Source organism: Carassius carassius, chromosome 44, assembly GCF_963082965.1.
Source record: "Carassius carassius chromosome 44, fCarCar2.1, whole genome shotgun sequence".
Classification (NCBI taxonomy): Eukaryota; Metazoa; Chordata; class Actinopteri; order Cypriniformes; family Cyprinidae; genus Carassius; species Carassius carassius.
This window is the reverse complement of record NC_081798.1, coordinates 19,198,544-19,219,318: the sequence shown is the minus strand read 5'-3', so window position 1 is coordinate 19,219,318 and position 20,775 is coordinate 19,198,544. Positions and strand designations below refer to the sequence as shown.

General features: G+C 43.0%; 2 protein-coding genes and 1 pseudogene across 2 annotated transcripts; 2 read left to right on the top strand and 1 right to left on the bottom strand.

Moving 5' to 3' along the window:
* Positions 1-2,803, top strand: LOC132126320 (mediator of RNA polymerase II transcription subunit 26-like). The gene is made up of 3 exons (XM_059537514.1): positions 1-131; positions 800-874; positions 1,234-2,803. The coding sequence occupies exons 1-3, from the start codon at positions 60-62 to the stop codon at positions 2,479-2,481; spliced, it is 1,395 nt and encodes a 464-aa protein (XP_059393497.1). The 5' UTR covers positions 1-59; the 3' UTR covers positions 2,482-2,803.
* Positions 2,804-3,780: 977 nt separating this feature from the next.
* Positions 3,781-8,134, bottom strand: LOC132126123 (coiled-coil domain-containing protein 63-like; annotated as a pseudogene).
* Positions 8,135-9,339: 1,205 nt separating this feature from the next.
* LOC132126121 (solute carrier family 35 member E1-like) lies at positions 9,340-19,751 on the top strand. The gene is made up of 6 exons (XM_059537182.1): positions 9,340-9,704; positions 17,564-17,634; positions 17,750-17,887; positions 17,972-18,097; positions 18,321-18,566; positions 18,659-19,751. Exons 1-6 carry the CDS (start codon positions 9,374-9,376, stop codon positions 18,872-18,874), a joined length of 1,128 nt encoding a protein of 375 aa, XP_059393165.1. The 5' UTR covers positions 9,340-9,373; the 3' UTR covers positions 18,875-19,751.
* Positions 19,752-20,775: the final 1,024 nt, after the last annotated feature.

The window sequence follows — 20,775 nt, the reverse complement described above, 5'->3', positions numbered from 1 at the left end:
GTTTTGTAAGGATGTGTTCCTGATGCAGCGAGTCTTGCAGTGGATGTTTTTCAAAGACAATGAAAAGAGCTTCGTCAAGACCTCATCAACTCAAAGAGCAGCTCCTTCAGGCCATCGATGGTCAAAATAGTGTGAGTAAAAGCTGAGTTATAGACCAAAGTAATGACTACAGTCTTTTGTGGTTTTGTACTCATGCTGTGTGTGGATCATTAGCAGTTACTATCACTTCAATAAATAATTAAATTTAACTATATTGCAACTTCTATCCATTCTTTCAGCACTTTATGTGCTTACTTTGTGTTGAGAATATTAGGAAAGTAATATTTAGAGTTTTTCAACTTTTTTGACTGTATTATTATGTATTCTTGATCAATTTTTTATAATAATATCCGTTTTGCCTTTGTCTATGTAATATATATTCCATAATCAAGAATTTTTCATTCCTTAATTAGTCTGTTTAATCTGCTGGTTTGCTCAGTCCCACAGTGGTGAGGTTCATTTTTATTATTCAACTCCCAAGGGACTTTTTTTCGCAGATTTTTATTGGAATGAGTATGCAAGCATGTCACATTTGCATTTGCAAGCACAACTGTTGATCTGAAAGAGCCACTGCTGCAGGTGCACATGTGAGAGCAGATTCAAATAGATGAGGCCCATCTACTTTCATGAGTATGACCAGCCTCAGAAAAAGAGACAGGAAGTGACTCGCTAAGCATTAACCGTTGTAGATTTTTTTAATGCACAGAGAATAATATGAAAGCATGGAAGTGACATGAGCTTAACTTCTACCTGTCAGCAGATACAGAACACAATGGCTGTGTTGGATGTGATTTGCTGCTTGGAAAAATACCCCATGACTAAAGAGGTTTTAGTGGTAAGATATTAACTAAACTATATTTACATTCAATTTATCCCAAAAACTGTGTTATAGTGTCACACTGAAAATGTGAATTACAAGGATGGTTCACCCAAAAAAAGCATAATTTACTCACCCTCAAGTTGTTTCAAACCTGTTTGAGTTTCTTTCTTCTGCTGAATGCGAAAGAAGAAACTTGGAAGTATGTAGATTCCCATTGACTTCCATAGAATGAAAATAAAAATACACAAACACACACACACACACACACGCACAGGGCAGCTACTGTTTAATGCATTAATTTATATAAAAGAAAAAATGTAATAAAAATAATACAAAAAGAAAGAAATGTTTTTTTTGTTGTTGTTGTATTTTAGGAAACCAGGCTTGGAAAGTTGATCAATGATGTGAGAAAAAGGAGCACAGATGAAGATCTTGTTAAACGTTTAAAAAATCTTATAAGACGTTGGCAGAGGCTGGTTGAAGTACATGAAGTCACAGCCAAAGAGCTCTCTGGTTTTGCAGACAATTTGACTTCCGCTGAATGCATTCCTGGGTCAACACAAACCCCTATTGAAAATGACAGCAGAACTCTTTTTCACAGTACTATGGGTGAGAGGACTGGTTCTGTACCAGATAAAACCATTACATATCCAAACAATTTTAGAAAGAGTAAAATACCCGTCCGTGCAATCAAACCATATTCCTCGTCCATCAAGCATTTACAACAGTCCACAAGCTGGAGAACATCTCTGTCCAATCATCATTCCCAAAATACCATTATCAAAGACCAGCACAAGTCTGAAAGAAACACCGCCTCTGTCAGTCACAGCAACGAAAAGCACTTTTTGGTGGCCAAGGAACCAGCACAATCCACTTCCATTACCTCTGATCTACCGAATTCATCCATCCAGGATCCATCCATAAAGCTACAACAGCCTTCAGACCTCCTCAACATACTCAAACCTGCCTCACTAAACAGTGATCTCGATGAGGTCTCCAGCACAGTGACAGACACAAACATAAGGGGTTGTGAGGATAAGACGAGGAAGAAACAGCAAAACAGTCACACTGTCAAACTCGATGGAGAGGACGGTACCAAACCGGCACAACTGCAAGCAGGCAAACTAGCATACAACACTCATTCTCAACAAATCAAACCTATATCAAGCATAACATTTACAGAAGAATGCCAGAGATCAACAGGAAGTGGAATCCAGGATTTGAAAAACAGCCTTCGATCATTCCAACAGACAAACTGGAGAGAGATGCCTCAAAGTAAGATGATTCAGAATAGCTTACTGATTTCAGAAAAGTCAACGATGAGCTTTTCTGTGGGTGAGAGCATCAAGCAACACATAAAGAAGAACTCAAAAGAGTGCAGAAAACCTCATGGGTTTATACCAGCGTTCCCTGTGACAGACCTTCCAGGGGTCAGCCGAGAGGTCACCGAGCGAGACCTCGTCAGGTTACGCAGTCAGCGATGGCATGGTGTGAATGGCTGTTACGATGACCAGAATATCTGGTATGACTGGACTCAGTCCATCACTCTGGATCCATACGGGGATGGGAGGAAATTTAAGATTATGCCTTATGTTGGCATAGATTACAGACAGAGTTTTTAGAGGCATGTTGTGGATTCACAACCATGTCCTGTGTGTTTTTGTTCTGCTTCTCTGTTCTTTGTGCTCCATTGCACTGCTGTGGCAAAATAATTATTAGTATAGTAGTTTGAAAGCAATAAGACAATAACTTCATTGTCAGCAAGAAATCTCAAATGAACATATAAAACCACCATGTACACTAGTCCAAAGTTTGGAATTAATATTTATTTTCACCAAAGCTGCATTTATTTAATCCAAAATACAATGAAAACAGTAATATTGCAAGAAATATATAAAGAATTATAAATAACTTCTTCCTGTTGGAATGTTTCAGTCTTCAGTCACATTAGCTTTCAGAAATCATTCTAACATGCTGATATCCTGCTCAGTTATAATCAGTTATTACTGGTGCTCAATTGTTAGTAATGATTAATAATTATTATCAATGTTGAAAAGTTTTTTGCTGCTTAATTTAATTTTTTTTTTGGAAACCGCAATATTTTTTTTTTCACAATACTTTGCTGAACAGAAAGTTAAATTAAAAGCATTTATTTGAAATAGACATCCTTTGTAACATTATAAATGTATTTACTGTCACTTTTAATCAAATGAATGCGACTTTGTTGAATGAAAGAATCAATTTAGATTTTAGTCAATAAATTAAAACTAAATGACATCACTAACCCTCAGTAATCGCAGTGTATTTGCAAACATTACTAATGGCTTACATTCTAGTTTTGAAAAAAGAAGAGAGAAGAAAAATGAGAGGAACGATGAGATAAGATGGCATGATAATAAAGCAGTCACTGTTTTCTTTTTTGGTCAGCGTGATTTCTGATTGGCCGATTTTTCAGTGTGGGCGGTCCTTGTGAGTGGGTGAGAGCAAGCTGTTGCTAGTATGAGAAAATGACCTTTGGCTGTGATAAAAAAGGGGGGAGTTTCCATGGTAACCCGGTGGGCCATGTGCACAAAACTTTTTGCAACAAGGGGTTGAGTTTCAAAACAGCTAAACCTCAATGTAATGACCCAGAAACAGTTGAACACACACACTGCACAGCATATAACTAAAAGACATGTACTAGACGATGAGCTGCAGAAAATAGAACATAATACACTACTGTTAGAGAATCTCCTGGCTAAAAATCTGGGTGAATTCCTCTGCGACATGCAATTTTGAGATCTTTAAAGGAAACAGGAATTGAGTAAAGAATATAGTTCATGTTATTTATTTCAAAGAGTCACAAATCCTTCAAGCATTAAGATTCCTTATCATTCCCCATCAATTCATTGCTACTGTATAAACAATATTTAGTAGTGACTGAGGTGCTGCTGTCAGGGGTTTTCACTCAGAGACTCATCTTCATGCTGGTCCTGCAACAAACACCCTGTAAATGTGATGCAGCTGTAGTTGAAGGGTAAATCAGAATAGGAAAGAGCTCTTCTGTGTTCCTTACACTCTTCATCATAATGTACTGACAGAATTCTTCGCGGGTCAAAGGTCGATCCACCTCATCTGTCAGAGAAGTGTCCTCTGCCTCATAGTCATGTCTGAATCATGCACAATAAGACCAGAAGCACGTATTAAAGTCACATATTTTTCACATTTTATGTGTAATATCTCCATATCTTGTGCCTGTGTGGCTCAATAAGTGAGATGCTGCTCTTACTTAGTAATGGGTGACCATTACTGGAGTGATCGCTTCATGTGTCTGAACGTCTGGTTTCTGACCCAGAAGGAAAGAAGCAACCACTTCCAGGTCAGAACTGTTCTCTTGGTCCTGCCAACATGTAAGATTTACATTAAATTTACACTTCTGGTCAAAGGTTTGGAAAATTCTTCTAATGGTTTTCAAATACTCAGCAAAGCTGTAAAACTACAGCAATATTGTGAAATATTATTACAATTTCAAATGACTTTTTAGTTCCGCCGATGCGCTGTTTGCTTTCAAACCAAAGCATAAATACACATAAAAAAACATATCCTTGTGGTGCGGCTGACACAGAAGAGCGTATGCCATCTGCGTACAGCTCAGATTTGCCACAATGACGCTACGCTGATCAAAATGCCCCAAATATCGGTAGACTTATCAGTGCAATCATGATCTCCTTGGCTGCCATGATGGCTTTTTTCAAGGAGGAAAACGAAAGTGTTCAAAGGGGTGAAAACCACTTCAGATAGGGTGATGTAACGTTAGTTGAGTGTAGCGTGTCCGAGGGTCAGCTTGTGGGTTTTGTAAAGGCCAGCATGAGGGACAAGACCTACAAGGTTTTGCAGGGAGGTTGGTAACGTTAGTTAGCATTATCGTCCACTTTAGCTAGGCTACTGTAGCCTTCATATGGTATGAGTCATATCAAGCAATTTGCTTTGATGCCACTGTCAAAACAATATTTAGCCTAGGCATACCTTTTTGTGCATTTACTGAACATTTGTGTAATGGCAATGACATGTGTTGACGACTGAGCGGTGATTGCAGTCAGGTACAAAGCACTGCACCATGTTGCTGACGTTATCGTTAACCGCTTTCACACACGCACACAATATATAAAATACACGATGAAAAATATAAAAATCAATACACAATACCTATATAAAACACTATTTATTTACACGATTAATACTGAAAGACTGCTATTACTGCACATATTGTATTTACAATAAAATTCACTGGAGGAAAAAGTCAGATTTGGAAGTCGCTCAAAAGGCTCGTTCGCGGTTGTGGCTTCAGCCGAATTCAGTGAGGCGCGGTGGTTTATGGGATGAGTAGTTCCTTCGCTCTAAATGAAAATATGTACACAGTCTTGTACCTTTGACTTTTTTTGGATTTTCTCTTAATTGTTTCACTGGAAATGATATGTTGTATGCTTATGAGTTCAGCCGTAGCTGGTTATCCTCAGACATGCTCTAAAACTCTTTATATACGGATTTTACCGAAAGTCAATGGGAGAAATGAATGGGAAATTTACTTCCAGCACCTAAGCTCTCTCGGGCTGTGGACGGGACTGTGCTGCTCTATAGGGCTGTGCCTTTACAGTTCATACTTCAGATACTCTGCTAAAAAAACATCTGTTTTGTTTTTATTATCATGTCTGTTGTGCTGAAATCATGCATTTGAAACCATATTAGTTGAACACATCTGAGGCACGCACACAGAAAGCAGCTGTCACACGACACGTCTTTCATCTCTTATTGCACTTGAACCATCAAGTACACACAAGTTTATGCTAAAAACACAAATGCATTACAAATACAGTCAGTTACCGGTCTGTAAAGGTAAACAGCCAGGAAAGAAATGGCATGCTTATATTAGATTTGTGTGGCAGCAGTGTAATATACATTAAATAAATAAATCAATACATCCAATGCTCTCTTGTCTCCTCTGAGGCTGTAATATTATAATAAGATCCCCTTTCTACATCACAGCGGGGAGCGAAATCTGAGCGGCTCATTTTTCACAAGCTTGCAGAGAAAGGCTTACCAAAAAAAAAAATTTAAATACTGGGTTGTTCTTTTTTGGGGTTGGTAGATGCGACCCAATTATAGCACTTATACAGAGAAAAATTCAGATTTTCATGATGTGCCACCTTTAAATGTTTACTGGAGTGAATGGAGTCTTCTCAGTACCTTAGATTTAATGAAGGCTTGAATGATGAGCAGTTGACTGGCCTTCTGCTCCACCATGCCGAGGTACGTCATCAGATTACTGTCTGTGATCCCAGAGGAAGAGCCCAGCATGCCTCCCATCTGCCCTAGGTTGCAGTCAATCTTTTTGAATGTACTGTCTAACCCTAGAAATGACATCAACATAGGTAACTGCTAAAAAAGTTTCATATAAGTAATATTCTTCTTCCAATATGATAACGTGGTCTTGATTTGTCCAGGGTTTTTGATTTTACTAGTACCTGATTTGACCTGATAAAGAATCCTGCTGATGTGATCAGCCTGGGCTTCATACTGTTGAGTCTGTTCCTTACACTCTTGCAGTTGATTGTTCAGCTGTTTTACAGCCACCTGACTTTCCTGTTCCTGCTGACGACTTTCTATGTTCATCTGCTCTGTATCTTTTCTAATCTAAAAGAACATCAAGACAAAAAATGGGTATGGAATGATATTATAATGTAAATGTAAATGTGATTATGCTCATTCAGCCTGGGTTGGCATAAGCTTTTGCTTAAAATTTTCAGTGTTGTTATTGTTAACTAAAATGATTCAAATCCGTCCCTGTTCATTAAAATATAATATTTAAAAAAGCTTAAACATAAATGAGAAACATTGACACTGACCTGTTGGATTTCCTCTCTCAGACTCTCAGCTTCTGCATTCTGTTCATTCATGTAGTTAGTGCAAAGTTACTTTCTTCAACTGTTAAAAAAAAACACAATCAGTCGTAGCATGACACACTGCAATCATTTGTTAGCACAAGAAAACACAAAGCTCACCCTGAATGAATCTTGTAAGCAGCTTCCCCAAATGATCTTCTCCAGTCAGTTCTTGAATCTGCTGGAAAGCCTTCTTCAGAGAGTGAGGTGTCTCTTCTCCACCATCTGCCTTCCTCTGCTCCTTCATTTCTGCCAGCAGAACACTTTGTTAACTTCTCAGCTAGAATACATTTTGATTTATGATCAGTCATTGCAATTACTGCTCTCTGACCCTGTCTGCGTCTGGTTCTTTTCCCGTTCTCCATGGAGGCTCTCTCTTCTCCTTTATCATGGATGCTTTGGTCTGAGCATCCACTCTGAAATGCACACAGATAACTAAAACTTCAAATGTCCAAAAGACTTAATGAGAAGATCTATTTATAATACCATGATAACTGATAACACTGCATGACCTTTGTGGAGTGTAAATCCCATTTCATGTTGTCCAACACATGATTTTATGCAGTGTTTACACACTTTTTATTAATACATTTCAATTCAACCCTAGTTTCATGGCCTGGAAATCTTGTCAAAATTTGCTGATATTTCCAGGTTTTTTATGATTGTGGCAACACTGACAAATCTCAAAGTATCTCACTTCGCATCATAAGCTGTGGCTGATTTGTCGACAACTTCAGCAATATCCTTACGAATGTCTTGAAGTACCTGAAAGAAAGACATAAGCACTTGTTTTAAAGGAATAGATTCCCCCCAAAATGAAAAACTGCTGAAAAATGACTCAACGTCCTCAATCAGGATAAAGTTTATTTCTTCATCAAACCAGATTTGGAGAAATTTAGCATTACATCACTTGTTCGCCTGTCGATCCTCTGTAGTGAATAGGTGCCGTCAGAATGAGAGTCTGAACAGCTGATAAAAACAAGAGTGGATGGACTTTCTCACTTAATGATTTTGGCTAGAAGTGATGATTTAAAGCTAAAAGGTCTTTATGATGGATTTATTACTCACAAACACATAGCTTTAAGATGTTAACTAGAGTCATGTGGATGACTTGTGATATTTTTATAAACTGTTCTCATTCTGATGGCACCCATTCAGTAGATCCATTGGTTTATGTGTATTAGATCCATCTTCAAATCTGTTCCGATGAAGTATCAAACTCATTATACACAACACTCCAGAGCTGCCCAGAATCCACAACCTTCTCCAGTTTGTGATACAGCTGCTGGAATTGAGAACGCTGCATGTGTAGTAGCTCAATATCTTTCCTGAGCTGGCTGTTTATCTTCATCTTTTAATTAAAGTGAACATGTAATATTAAACAATAGTAAGATAAAATAAATAAATAATTGCCATGATATTTTACACACACTCTCTCTCACACACACACACACACACACACACACATATAATAAAATCCCGCTGACAACAATAATTGTCAGCGGGAGGTGCATCTTACAAACGCGACACTGTGGAGGGAAAATTCAGTTATAATTAATGAATAATAATAATAAATATTTGACAATTTAAATGTTCAGTATATTAACCTATGTTTACAAGGACACTGTGTCCTCACAAATCAAATGGCTTAAAAAAACATACTAAAATGTTTTGTTTGAAAGCTCTGCAGCTGGTAGATCTCCAGTACCAGGGTTGGCAATCAACGAGAATGTGCCTGAAGTGCCTCGATGTCTCCTGTAGATGGCGGAAGTTACTACTGATTTAAAAAATCTAAACACCCTGTTGTTTTGTATGCGACTTACTTTTTATAATATTTATATAGTATTAGGGTCTAAATAATTAAGATTATTTATGTTTTTTGTATTCACCGGGGCTCTTAAAGGGACTTGGTGATAGGAAGAAGCTATTAGGAGAAAAAAATACTTTTGTGAAAACCCTCACAAATATGTTTTGTTCCCGTGAGAAATTATCAGTTTGCTGGGAAACCTTTTGTGATGGAGAAAAGAGAAGGGGTTAAAACAAAACAAAACAAAACCAAATAAATTAATTAATTAATTAATACTGTACTTTTGCAAGAGAACAGGTTTTGTCTCCTAACGAACTATACATTTCTTTTTAAATTAAAAACAGGATCTAACTTTACAGTTTAACACAAAAAAATTATAACTGCAGTTACTTTATAACTATAATGAATTAGACTGGATCTCCCTCAGACAGCGTAAGCTTTCAGAATTCAGAAAGGATTTATATTTTTAATAACTGTGGTGGCAAAATACTTAGCGTCGCGCCATTAAATTGATTTTCAACGTAACTGTACGTTGGCTATAAACTCAATGTTTACGCAATGACGTGAACCCGATCTGAACAAGATCGGGCTTTTTTGTGTGTGTTTTGCTGTTATCTTCTACAAGCATTTAATAAAAAAAAATAAAAAAAAACCTTTCTCCTGAATCTGAACTCTCTCAGCTGGTCACCATGGTGATTTCTGTGGGGGCGTGACCTCGCAGCGACACGTGACTCTTCCTCCAGCGACTCCTCCAGTGTCGCTGGTCGCGTCGCGACTCTGCGCTGAAAGATGGCCGCGGTGGAGCAGCGTCCGCCGGCGCGGGAGGGAGTCCGGATCGCGGTGCTGTGTCTGTTCTGGTACACCGTCAGCTCTGGCGGCAACGTGATAAATAAAATCATCCTCAACGGCTTCCCCTATCCGGTCACGGTGTCTCTCTTTCATATAGTCTCCATCATCGTGTTTCTCCCGCCGCTGCTGCGAGCCTGGGGCGTCCCGCAGACGGAGTTACCGGCCCGCTACTACCGCTGGTTCATTCTGCCGCTCGCCTTCGGGAAGTACTTCGCCTCGGTCTCGGCCCATTTCAGCATATGGAAGGTCCCGGTGTCGTACGCGCACACGGGTGAGTATCGGGACCCTCTCGGTTTAGCCATTTTATATTACAGGCCTTATCTTGTAGTAGCCCAGAGTGCAGTCTCTTCGAGACCCAGCCTGCTTGAATATTTGCGGTTTAATTCGGCTCGGTTCGGCTCGTTTAATCGAGTTTGAATCGCCGAATGTTATTCATTTATCGCTGTCTGTCGTTAGCCACAAATCTCAGCTGTGAATTCAAACTGCGTTTCCCGTTTAAACTTTCACTTTCATCCAAACATTAGGAAACAAATCGTAATCTGGATTTAATGACTCACTCGGGTCATTTTTCTACGTAACATTACGAGTTTTGATAGCACTACACTTTTTTAATGAAGTACGTCACTTCCGCACTCCTAATACTGCCACATCATCCACCTGCGTGGCTGCAGCGCAGAGACAGTCTCGTTTGGGAAGCTCAAGATCCTTTTGTTTACGTTGTCAAACCCTGATGATAAAAGAAGTGCTATCTTCCAAATGTACAATCATAGAATAAGCAGAGTAGAACTGTACATAAAGACATGATTTATTTTCTTACAAACGTTAAAAAAAACAAAAACATGAAAGGTAAGTTAGGAATTAGTAGTAAATTATTATTTGAAGAGTCACACAGTGACAGTGGTGTCCTAAAATGTGACTTTATTCTTATTTAAAACTGTTTTAAGCAGTATATGTCATGTATTATCCAGAATTTTTTAATGAGCTCTTTATAGTTGTCATTTTTATCTAATTGACTTGTGTTGGCCATCAATTTTATAATAAATTTAATTAAACTTGAATCATAATTAGAAGAAGAAAGAACACGGTCGGATAGTATTGAATTGTAATTCCTCAAACCTGGAACTACTTCAGAGGCGTGCAGAAACTACAAAACACTCATGTTTTCTCACTGCAGTATAATTTAAAACAAACAAATATAATTTTAATGGCATAAAAGATAAAAATACGCTTTCATTTATGCGTTCACAAAGTCATCAAACACCAGGAAATAATGCTACTTTCAAGCAAGCCAAAAAAAACTTCCAAGTCAAATATAAACATTTAACATCCAAATAATCAAGTCTGAAACATTACACGGAAATAGCCTTAAACCCAAATAACTACTAAATGTGACGACTATTTTTCACTTATTTACAATAGTCGGTGGTTTATCAATGGTTAAGATGCAAAATCATTCATTATGACACTCTACAGACTTGCCTTCTGCTCACTGATCTATATAGAGTACAGACCAAAAGTTTGGACACACCTTCTCATTCAAAGAGTTTTCTTTATTTTCATGACTATGAAAATTGTAGAGTCACACTGAAGGCATCAAGGGCTATTTGACCAAGGGAGAGTGATGGGGTGCTGCGCCAGATGACCTGGCCTCCACAGTCACCGGACCTGAACCCAATCGAGATGGTTTAGGGGTGAGCTGGACCGCAGACAGAAGGCAAAAGGGCCAACAAGTCCTAAGCATCTCTCGGTGAACTCCTTCAAGACTGTTGGAAGACCATTTCAGGTGACTACCTCTTGAAGCTCATCAAGAGAATGCCAAGAGTGTGCAAAGCAGTAATCAAAGCAAAAGGTGGCTACTTTGAAGAACCTAGAATATGACATATTTTCAGTTGTTTCACACTTTTTTGTTATGTATATTATTCCATATATAATTCCACATGTGTTAATTCATAGTGTGAACATGCCTTCAGTGTGAATCTACAATTTTCATAGTCATGAAAATAAAGAAAACTCTTTGAATGAGAAGGTGTGTCCAAACTTTTGGTCTGTACTGTATATTATAGATATTTAAATGATATCAGTGTTACAGATCAGCAACTTGTGTATTATTAAAAGCTCATACCTGCAAATACGGCTTGGTTGTTCATACACTATCGAGGTTGTACGATATATCAATATTTTCTTTATAAGTGATTCGATATGAGGCAATACGGTTTATATCGATATACAGTTTAATACGAGCGCATCTGAAAATATTGAGAGGACACAGACTGAGCTGCTGCGGAGAATCCAATTCGTTCTTAACGTGACAATCTTCATATTAAGACCTTTAAAAATTGGTAAGAGTTTATAGTTCCCTTTCGAGAGTACTCTCGTACTGCGTAAGCTAGCTTACGCTATGGGAAAAGGTCCCCTTTTCTCGAGAATATGAAGCCAAAAATTATCCTTAATTTTTAAATAATGTAAAACGCAGTGCCGCAGCACAGCAGACCCAAGCGAAGCGGCTCGCGCGCTTATTGGCTGTGCTGCGGCAACTGCAGCAACCTATGGTGAGGCGGCGGAGAGTAACGAACCAATGGGGGCGCTTCGCGCCCATTGGACGTCAGAGCGTGCCAAAATAGGCGTGGCTGGAACTATATAAGCCACCGCTTCACCATAGGGATCAGATTTCATCTCCTTCAGCGATCTCACCTGCACTTCGCTGTCTTCTCCGGAGAAGCCTCTACACGCCGTCGAAAAGCCTCTCAGCGGGATAGCACTGCAACGCAGATCTGAGGACGCCGGCTCGTGCTTCATCTCGACGCCGCCTTCAGCACTCGCTTCCTGCTGCGCCATCCGGCGTGACTATATCCTTTTCAAAGCTAGTGTGTTTGCCGCTGCATCACACTTTTTTCCTCCAGAATTCGAGGCGTTGTTTCAAATGCCTCGGGCCTGCGCTTCCTGCCGAGACCCTCTGCCCAGCGAGGACCGCCACATCATCTGTGTCTCCTGCCTGGGCCGCGAGCATGCTGAGAGCGCACTCTTCAAGGGCGGCTGCCCTGAGTGCGACGACATGGCTATATCGACCCTGCGGGCTCGATTAGCTCAAACCAGCCACGATGCTCCACCCGCTCCGCCTCTTCTCTCTCAAGTGCCGCGTAAGAAACGCCGCGATCAGAGAATGCCTGAGCATACTGCTACACGCGAGCTCACGCCGGAACACTCCCCGCGTGCCTTGCCCGCTCTCTCTCCTTCGCCTGTCCTCTTCGTGGACGAGCAGCGCCAGTCCCTGCTCACCAGCGCCCCCTTCTCCTTCGGAGCGCCTGAGGCGGAAGAGGACAGACACGACAGCCTTTCTCTCGCCGCGTCCAGTAGTGAGGAATGGTCGGGCTCCATTGCGGACCCCCCCCCCCCTCTACAGCACCCAGCTGCACCGGACAACGCGCCGATATCGACGCGGAGCTTACTCGCGTGCTTACAAGGGCTGTCAGCGACCTTCAGCTCGACTGGTGTCCTCCAGACGAGCCCGCTAAAAGCAGGCTGGATGAATGGTTCCTGCAGGGGCGCCCTTCGGCCCCTCCGCAAAGAAACGCCCCCTTCTTCCCGGAAGTTCACAATGAACTCACGAAGTCGTGGAAAGCCCCATTCTCCGCACGCTTGAAGACTTCTGTCTCGTCAGCGCTCTCCTCTGTCGGCGGCGCCCGAGACCACGGTTACGAGAGCCTCCCCCCTCTCGAGGAGGCTATTGCTGCACACCTCTGCCCGCCCTCAGCCGCTGGATGGCGGTCGAAGCCTGTGCATCCATCCAAGCCGTGCCGCACCACCTCAGCTCTCGCTGGCCGAGCTTACACCTCCGCTGGTCAAGCTGCTTCGGCTCTACACACCATGGCTGTGCTGCAGGTTTTTCAGGCCAGACTTCTCCGTAACCTGGACGAGTCTGCCCCAGATACCTATGACTTTAAAGATCTCCGCAGCGCTACTGATCTAGCCCTGCGTGCGACAAAGACCACAGCACAAGCGATCGGCCGAAGCATGGCAAGCCTCGCTGTTTTAGAGCGACACCTCTGGCTCACGCTCACGGAGATGAAAGACGCCGACAAATCCGCCTTTCTCGACTCTCCTATCTCGCCTTCTGGCCTCTTTGGCCAGTCGGTTAAGGGTTTCGCTGAACGCTTCACTGAGGCTCAGAAAACGTCACAGGCAATGAGACACTTCCTGCCGAAACGCTCTAGCTCTGCTGCGGGACGCCGTAGAAATGCGCCGCCCCCTCAGACCTCGAAGCCATCGCAGCCAGACTTACAGTCTCGCCCAGCGACCAAAACCCAGCACCGCTCTCGCTCTACGAGCCGCAAACCGCCAGAGAGACGGGGACCTCGGCCCAGGATTGTGCTGAACCCCGAGCCTCCGAAGCCCTCCTGACCTTCGGGCTGAAAAGACCGTGGTTAAGTCCCACTGCGGCCAGACCACCACACAAGAAACCTCACATGCTTCCTCCAATCCCCTCACTAAAGGCGGTTGGAGATGTCTATACTGCAGTAAACGAGCCTGTTACAATGCACGCACGCCTGCACACAAACGCCGTTTTCACGGCGACCTCAATAAAGCACAAAAAGAGCTTTTTCTATGTAGGCAGTGTGCCCACTACACAGTACGCACCCCTACATGTATACACACTCCCCCAAGTGTCACAAAGACTCACTCGGGTCTCCTTTCATGCCCACCTTCCCGCTCGCGCCGGAGGTGCTCTAAATGTAGCGCGCGTGCCCACTTCTCAGTGCGCAACCCTACAAATAAGCGCTGTCACCACAGTGTCACAAGCACAGCATACTCGAGCTACTGGTCCCCTCATAACAGGCGGCCAGTGCCTGAAGCACATTCAACCCATAGCCGCACGAGCCGCTGCATGGCAGGCCATCCCCGGCATATCAAATTGGGTTTTGAATATAATAAAATGAGGTTACTCGCTCCAGTTCGCTCGCAGACCGCCGTGCTTTCGCGCCGTGGTCGAAACGAAAGTGAAAAGCGAAATGACACACGTCCTTCGCGCCGAACTGATAAACCCTCTTGCAAAAGGGGCGATAGAAACTGTCCCCCCTGCGCAGCGCGAGTCAGGCTTTTACAGCCGCTACTTCCTCGTACCAAAAAAGGATGGCGGTCTCAGACCCATCCTAGATCTCAGACGTTTGAACAAAGCGCTTATGACGCGATCATTCAAAATGTTAACTACCAAACAAATACTCGCGCAAATTCGCCCGAGGGATTGGTTTTTCTCAGTGGATCTGAAAGACGCTTACTTTCACATTCAAATAGCACCCCATCACAGGCCATTCTTGAGATTCGCCTTCGAGGGGCAGACTTATCAGTACATGGTTCTTCCATTCGGCCTCTCCGTAGCGCCCCGTACGTTTACACGGTGCATGGATGCCGCTCTCGCACCCCTGAGAATGCGGGGAGTGCGAGTATTGAACTACCTCGACGACTGGCTAGTTTTAGCCCATTCCGAGGAACTACTGACGACACACAGATCCTGGATCCTCAGCCATTTAGAATTCCTGGGTCTCACGATCAACACTGTCAAGAGCGCTCTCTCTCCCAGCCAGAGGATTTCCTTTTTGGGGATAGACATAGACTCTGTGACATGTACAGCGCGTCTGACGTCACAGCGCGCTCTCACTATTCAGCATTTAGCCGTGTCGTTCAAAGCCGGGTCTCTTTACCCGCTCAAACGATTTCAGGAAATGCTAGGTCTGATGGCATCAGCCTCTGCGGTTCTCAAACTGGGCCTGCTGCGCATGCGCCCACTACAGCGCTGGCTGAGAGACCGTGTTCCAGCGCGCGCCTGGATTTCCGGCCGCGCGCGCATCAGGGTGACCCACGGCTGCATCATAGCTCTGGCCCCTTGGAAAATACAAGGGTGTGTCATGTGTCATTTCGCCTCAGAAGACAACGCTCATTGCCCAATATATTTTTCAAAGAGCAGGGACGCGCTGGCCCTCGATTGGCCCAGACGCCCGCTTTATGCCTTCCCACCGGTCGCGATGCTACCGCAGGTCATCGATCGGGTCAGGAAGAGCAGATGTGCTATGCTGCTAGTAGCCCCACTCTGGACGACCCAACCTTGGTTCTCCGAGCTGATGCAGCTGTCCAGTACAGCCCCATGGCCAATACCGCTGCGGAAAGATCTCCTCACGCAGCTGAAGGGCGCGCTCTGGCATCCCCACCCCGAACTTTGGGCCCTTCATGTATGGCCCCTCAACGGGTACCCGGGAACCTCCCTGAGGGAGTGTTAAAGACCATTACGGAAGCCAGAGCGCCCTCAACCAGGCGCCTATACACGCAGAAATGGTCAGTGTTCTCCACCTGGTGCGGGACACGGAACCTAGACCCTCACTTATGTGACGTGACGGAGATACTCTCCTTCCTACAGGAGCGTTTAGATGCGGGCAGATCCCCGTCTACGCTCAAAGTGTATGTGGCAGCCATTGCAGCTTCTCATGCTCCGGTGGCCGGCCTATCACTGGGAAAAAACGAACTGGTCATTCGTTTCCTTAAGGGAGCTCGTCGGATGAACCCTCCCCGACCCCCTTCAATCCCTTCCTGGGACCTGTCTACGGTCCTAGAGGCCTTAAAGGGCCCCCCTTTTGAACCGCTTCAGTCTGTCGATATGAAGCTTCTTTCGTTCAAAACCGCTTTTCTACTGGCTCTGGCCTCAGTCAAGCGAGTGGGGGATTTACATGCGCTATCTGTAAGCGCTGACTGTCTCGAGTTTGGGCCTAATGACTCCAGAGTCATTCTCAGACCAAGACACGGCTATGTCCCCAAGGTGCTCTCAACACCGTTCAGAGCGCAGGTCATCTCGCTGTCAGCCCTTTCCTCGCAAAGCGACGAAAGCAACGCGAGCTTCATCTGCCCCGTCAGGGCTCTTAAAACCTATATTGCGCGCTCCGCCTTATTCAGGAGGTCGGACCAGCTCTTCATATGCTTTGGTGGGCACACCCGAGGTCTCGCCAGCACGAAGCAAAGCCTATCGCGATGGATAGTAGACACTATCTCGCTGGCTTACAAATCTAAGGGCCTTCACTGCCCGTTCGGCATCAGAGCCCATTCCACCCGAGGTATGGCCTCGTCATGGGCGTGGTCCTGCGGGATACCACTGGATGATATCTGTGCGGCGGCAGGCTGGGCCTCTCCGTCCACATTTATTAGATTCTATAATCTGCAAGTCCCTGCCCTGCAGGCCAGGGTACTTTCTATATAGACGTGCTAAGCCTTATCACGTCCCCCTTTTTTCGTTCCCTATATAAAGCTCACTAAGGTTGGCTGTTGGGACGGGGATTTCTCCTGCTATAAAGCCCCGAGCTCTCGCCTCGGGCTGTGACAGGTCGAAGTTCCCGAGCACGCACGGCGTTTTACATTGTGTTCCCATAGCGTAAGCTAGCTTACGCAGTACGAGAGTACTCTCGAAAGGGAACGTACTCGGTTACTAACGTAACCTCGGTTCCCTGAGATGAGGGAACGAGTACTGCGTAACCTGCCGTGCTATGTGCTCGGACCGGGTGATCGCTTCAGTCGATTTAAAACCTGATCCCTATGGTGAAGCGGTGGCTTATATAGTTCCAGCCACGCCTATTTTGGCGCGCTCTGACGTCCAATGGGCGCGAAGCGCCCCCATTGGTTCGTTACTCTCCGCCGCCTCACCATAGGTTGCTGCAGTTGCCGCAGCACAGCCAATAAGCGCGCGAGCCGCTTCGCTTGGGTCTGCTGTGCTGCGGCACTGCGTTTTACATTATTTAAAAATTAAGGATAATTTTTGGCTTCATATTCTCGAGAAAAGGGGACCTTTTCCCATAGCGTAAGCTAGCTTACGCAGTACTCGTTCCCTCATCTCAGGGAACCGAGGTTACGTTAGTAACCGAGTACGTTTCGTTTCGCAGTTAATCCAAATGCAAAAATGAAAATGCCCCTATGTCTGATGCAGTTGAGTTTGTTCGGACAGAATCAGCGGGGAGAGCGTTGTTTTTGATTTTGAGGATTTGACTGAGATGTGATTGCACCTGGTGTCTGAAACGAGACGGACATGAGGCGACACTAATGGTTGATGTTATTAAATGAGTGAATGCATGTCTTCTTCTCTTCATTCCCTCATCCTAGTGAAGGCCACCATGCCCATCTGGGTGGTTCTGCTGTCACGGATTATCATGAAAGAGAAGCAAACCACAAAGGTCTGTCTTCATCTGAACACAGTTAGAAATAAGTCATGTATTTACTGAATTCATACAGCCACTGATTGCTTATTGCTTGAATTGTTTGATGAGTTTGGCGGTTCTTTTTGAACAGGTGTATGTGTCTCTTATTCCCATCATTGGAGGTGTCCTGTTGGCCACGGTCACTGAACTGTCCTTTGACGCCTCTGGATTGATCAGCGCTCTGGCAGCTACGCTCTGCTTCTCTTTACAGAACATATTCTCCAAAAAGGTTCATATTTCTATTAGGTGATTTCTGTCAGTTAGGAAAAGTCTGAAATGGCTTCTTGTATGAAATGACTTTTTGTTGTTTTAGGTCTTGCGGGACACAAGGATTCACCACCTCCAGTTACTGAAAATCCTGGGCTTCAATGCACTTATGTTTATGCTGCCCACATGGATTTTAGTGGACCTCTCTTCTTTTTTGATGGAGGGAGACCTGGTAAATAGGGTTTTAATGATTTTATAGGAATAATATTATCTTGTTTATCTTTAAATATGGCCAGTTCATATGTTGTAGCTAAATTAATAAAAAGATTTTAGATGAAGAATTTTGGCACGGTGACGTTGTTTTTGTCCGCCCCAATGTACATTCTTTCTTATGAATGACTCGGGAATATTTTAAACGGGTTTCATATGATTTAACCCAACTCTTTCCTCTACAGTCCGAGGTTTCCAACTGGACAGGAACGATCGTGCTGCTCCTCATTAGTGGTCTCTGCAACTTTGCACAGAACATGATCGCTTTCAGTGTGCTGAACCTAGTCAGCCCACTCAGTTACGCCGTGGCCAATGCAACAAAGAGGATCATGGTCATCAGTATATCCCTACTGATGCTCAGGAACCCAGTCAACACCGCCAACATAATCGGCATGATGACGGCAATACTAGGCGTCTTCCTCTATAATAAGGTAATCGCACATGTCTTGAATTTTCTTTTTCAACCACAAATGAGGAAACCAAAAACCGATGTCAGTTGAAATACCATTGCTTTTCTCACCAGGCAAAATACGATTCCAACCAGGAGGCCAAGAAGAAACTGCTGCCAGTTTTAGCCCAGGATATGGTTTCATTCGACAAGCCCCAGTCCAACGGCTCCGGGCCCTTCGCTCACAGCTCAGACTTTCAGCACGGTCGGAGCACAGTGCTCACTGATCACTTTCAGTACAGCCGGCAGGCCTACACAACCAATTACAGCTCCAAGCAGTATGTTGTGTGAGTCGAACACTTTGGAGCACTGAAGAGACTTTGTAGTTTCAGAGGAGACGGGTGAATCTTTCATACGGACGAGGAAGTGTCGGAATGACTGGAAAAGGAATGTTTACTCACAAAATCCTACTGCTTTTTTTTTCTTTACAGGCTTATTTATTTCATTACAAACCCTGTTTTGGTTGTTTTTCTATTTAGTTCATGAGGAAATTCTCAGTGGTATGAGCAGATTATTATAGGAAGGTGCTGGGATTTTTTTGGATCAAGGTTTAAGTCTTTCTTTTTTTTTTTGCACAGGGTGCATTTCAATGCAGATTAGAATGTAATATGTCTGTCGTCGTCGTGCTACTGCGAGTGAGAGACAAAAAGCGAGACCTCTGTCATATAACATACACTGGGTCACTGCAAATACAAATGCATCAGGGTATTAGTCAATGTTCTGGGTTTGCCTTTTATTTGTAAATATTTTATTTATTTTTATAGAGAACGGTGTATTGGTTGACCATATCATGAACTGAAAACACCCTTTTTTTTTCTTTTCTTTTTTTTAAATGTCTAATATCTGTGAAGGAATCACTTTTTTCATTGTGAGGGTGTTAAATCGGACGGGTCACTGTTCAAGATCACTTGAATCGTGGTTCATGCATTCATATGTATGATTATCATATTTTTTGTATTTTTATTTTCTTTTTACTGACATGCAGATGGGAATTACCAAACAATGGCCATAACTTATGGGTCAGTTTAATATGAAATGTCTGGGAAGGGAAGATGGAGGTTTCATAAAGCAGTTTAATTTTTGTTTTGTTTTCTGGAAATTGACATTCTGTAAGTTTAAATTTGCCTTGGTCCCTCAAAATAAAAAGTTTGAGGACATTGTTTCAGAACTGTTGATTCTTTGACACTGAACTCCATGAGAATGGTTTTGATAAAAGGTGAATATTCCTTTCAATCATGACATCTGGAGGTGATTCAGGCTCTTTTAGGGTGTACATCCTGTAGTTGCAAGAATCTGTGTACTCATTTTTTTGAAGTAAATGTAATACATATTTGTTAAATGGTGCAAACTAGCCAAAACAATTTCTGAAAAGTTTGTGGAAAGAGACCTGCAGCTTTGAGCCTTATTTAGATGTTACTGACCAGTTATCATCTTCGGTCCCTAATTTATGCCAGTTTTAGCAAAACGTGTGAGGTGGGAGATTAGTTTAATATTTGTAAGCTAGCTGCTTTTTTCTCTCTCTTTCTCCTTTTTTATTTAACAAGTGTCTTGCTGCTGGAAAGTTAGATACTTTTTTTTTTTTTTGGCAAAAACATGCATGTGTTTGCATAACTCTGCAATGAGAAAAGAACGTGGAGTTCTTTTAAATATTTTAAGTGTTTTAAATAGCATCATGACATTTCATGTTGTGTATTTTGAAAGACTGTCTTTATCTCTCTCTGTATATTGTGAATTTATTGGATCAGTTCAGGCAGATGAAGATGAAGTGGTTCATTAACTAAGCAGCCATAAAGGAAGGCTCTGGGTGTGCTCTCTTCTTCTACCTGTTTTTCAGCGGTTGAAGCCTTTTGTTCTCACTTTGTGACATCACTAGTTTGCTTCTCAGTGCTGATTTCTTCTCCCTGATTCTTACTGCTTTTAGGTGACTGGTTCTAATCTGTACACGAAGCATTGGGCTGATGTAGCACATTCATTAACAACACATTGTGTTTAAGCACTGGAGTCCCAATGCATCCAAATGAGAAGTTTTTTAAAGCTGTTTTGTTTTGTTTTGTTGTATTACACAGTAAGTAATTGTAAACTGAGCCTAGACCCCTAAACCCTGAACTCAGCTCAACAGTACAAATATTGCAGTGATTTTACCTTTCCATTCAGTAACTCATGCACTACTGTAGTACTTGGATGTTTTTTAT